General features: G+C 61.1%; 1 protein-coding gene across 1 annotated transcript; it reads right to left on the minus strand.

Annotated features, from left to right (window-relative positions):
• Positions 1-174: 174 nt before the first annotated feature.
• On the minus strand, positions 175-1,485 carry DQ04_09491010 (phosphatidylinositol kinase related protein; the record flags this gene model as incomplete). Its single annotated transcript, XM_009315952.1, has 1 exon — positions 175-1,485. One exon carries the CDS (start codon positions 1,483-1,485, stop codon positions 175-177), a length of 1,311 nt encoding a protein of 436 aa, XP_009314227.1.
• Between the last annotated feature and the right edge of the window lie 244 nt (positions 1,486-1,729).

Here is a 1,729-nt window from a genome sequence, read left to right on the forward strand (position 1 = left end):
CCCCCCCTCAGCTCCGTCTCGCAACAACAACAACAACAACAACACAGAACACAAACTAAAATTCTCTCGCTTACAAACAAGATATCTCTGTCCCAAAACTCAAGCAACAAATACTTCAGCCACACCTAACGAATATATATATATATATATATGTCTGTGCAGTGTAGTGCTTCTCTACAGCCACGGTGACCATCCTTCAAACATGTATGCCAGCAAATCTGTGCTCTGTGCCACCTGCAGCAGCTTGTGCACGTGTGTAGGCACGCTAAGAAGCTCTCCAGAGTCGTAGCCCTGAATCTTCTCCGCCACACGCGAGAGCGTTCGCTCTGCGTCAGCGTACGTCGGTTTCCCACGACGCACACCCATGCCGCGCTGCTGCGGCGTCTTCTCCTCTTGCACCTGTTGCTGATGCTGCTGCTGCGGTGGCGCCACCACGGTGACGGCCCAACGCGCGAGCGGGTCGTGCGCGCACGCCTCGAGGATTGTCATGAGCAGCTCCTTTTGCCCGCGCAGCACGCGCAGTGTGCCCTCGCAGTGGCGGCGGAACGGCCCCTCGGTCCCCTGCACCCCCATGCCGTCCACGATGTTACGTGTGAGGCGGAAGGGCACGAGCTCCGGCACAGGCAGCAGCTTCCCTTGGTCAAAGGCAAAGCCGAGGTCTATGTGCACCAGCTCCGCACGTTGCGTCTGCAGCAGCAAGTTGCTGGCGTGGCGGTCACCTAGACCAACAATGTAGCCAACAACGCTGGAGGCCGCCACACTGCGTGTGTACGCCTCGCGCCGCTCATGCCACTCCTGCGGAGTGAAGAAGCGCTCCAGGAAGAAGTAATGCAGGGCCGGCGTAAAGGCGGAGTACAGCGCGAGCAGCATATCGTGTTTCTGTGACTTGTTGGCGTCGTGAAGGCGCTGACGACACTCACGCGACGTTGGCTCCCCGGGGAAGTACCGCTCGTGAGCGCCGAGATGGCAGCCGCCGCCACTGCCGCTGTCAATGTTGCTGCTGCCGTTGAGGTACTCGCCAAGCGGGACGGTGCCGTCAACCCACTCAATGATGCCGACCGTAGGCGCGAGTGGGACAACGTTGTACGTACTGACACGCAGACGCCGCGTCGATGGGTCCTTCGCCAGGAGCTCATTCGACAGTGCAAACACCTGTTCAATGAGGCTGTCTTGCCGAAGGTCGTCCTCGGACTTAAGCAGCTGCCGCACAGAACGGCCGTCACTGAGGACGCAGCGGAGGGCCTTTGGGAGGTTGATGCCGCCGTGCGTCGTGAACTCCGCCTCGTAGCACGCCACGCGCGGCAGCAACTGCACCATCGATGAGTACGAAGAAAACGACGGTGATGTATAGGTGAATGCGGGCAGCGAGAGTGTCGGTGGCGGAATGGACAAATTCCGGAGTTCCTCCTCCAGGATCATGAAGCCCGGCGGGATGCGGTGCACCGGCCGGTTGGTGTTGTGCACGCGGTGGAACGCCAGCTGCATGTACGCGGCGGAGAGTTTCTCCGCGTCGTCCACAATTTTCTGCCGCTGCCTGTCCTCCTCACTGCATCGGCTGCTGCTGCTGCTGCTGCTCCTAGGATCAGTAGTTGTCGTCGTCTTGAGCGCGCGCAGGATGCGGCGGGCGAGGGCGACCTTCTTCTCGTCGACGACGTGCACACCGCCACCGCCACCCACCGGCGCCGCCGCCGGGCCGAACTGGTGGCCGTGTGCGAGGGCGAGCAGCGGC

This window comes from Trypanosoma grayi (genome assembly GCF_000691245.1).
Source record: "Trypanosoma grayi strain ANR4 Tgr_949_V1, whole genome shotgun sequence".
In the NCBI taxonomy this organism is placed as follows: Eukaryota; Euglenozoa; class Kinetoplastea; order Trypanosomatida; family Trypanosomatidae; genus Trypanosoma; species Trypanosoma grayi.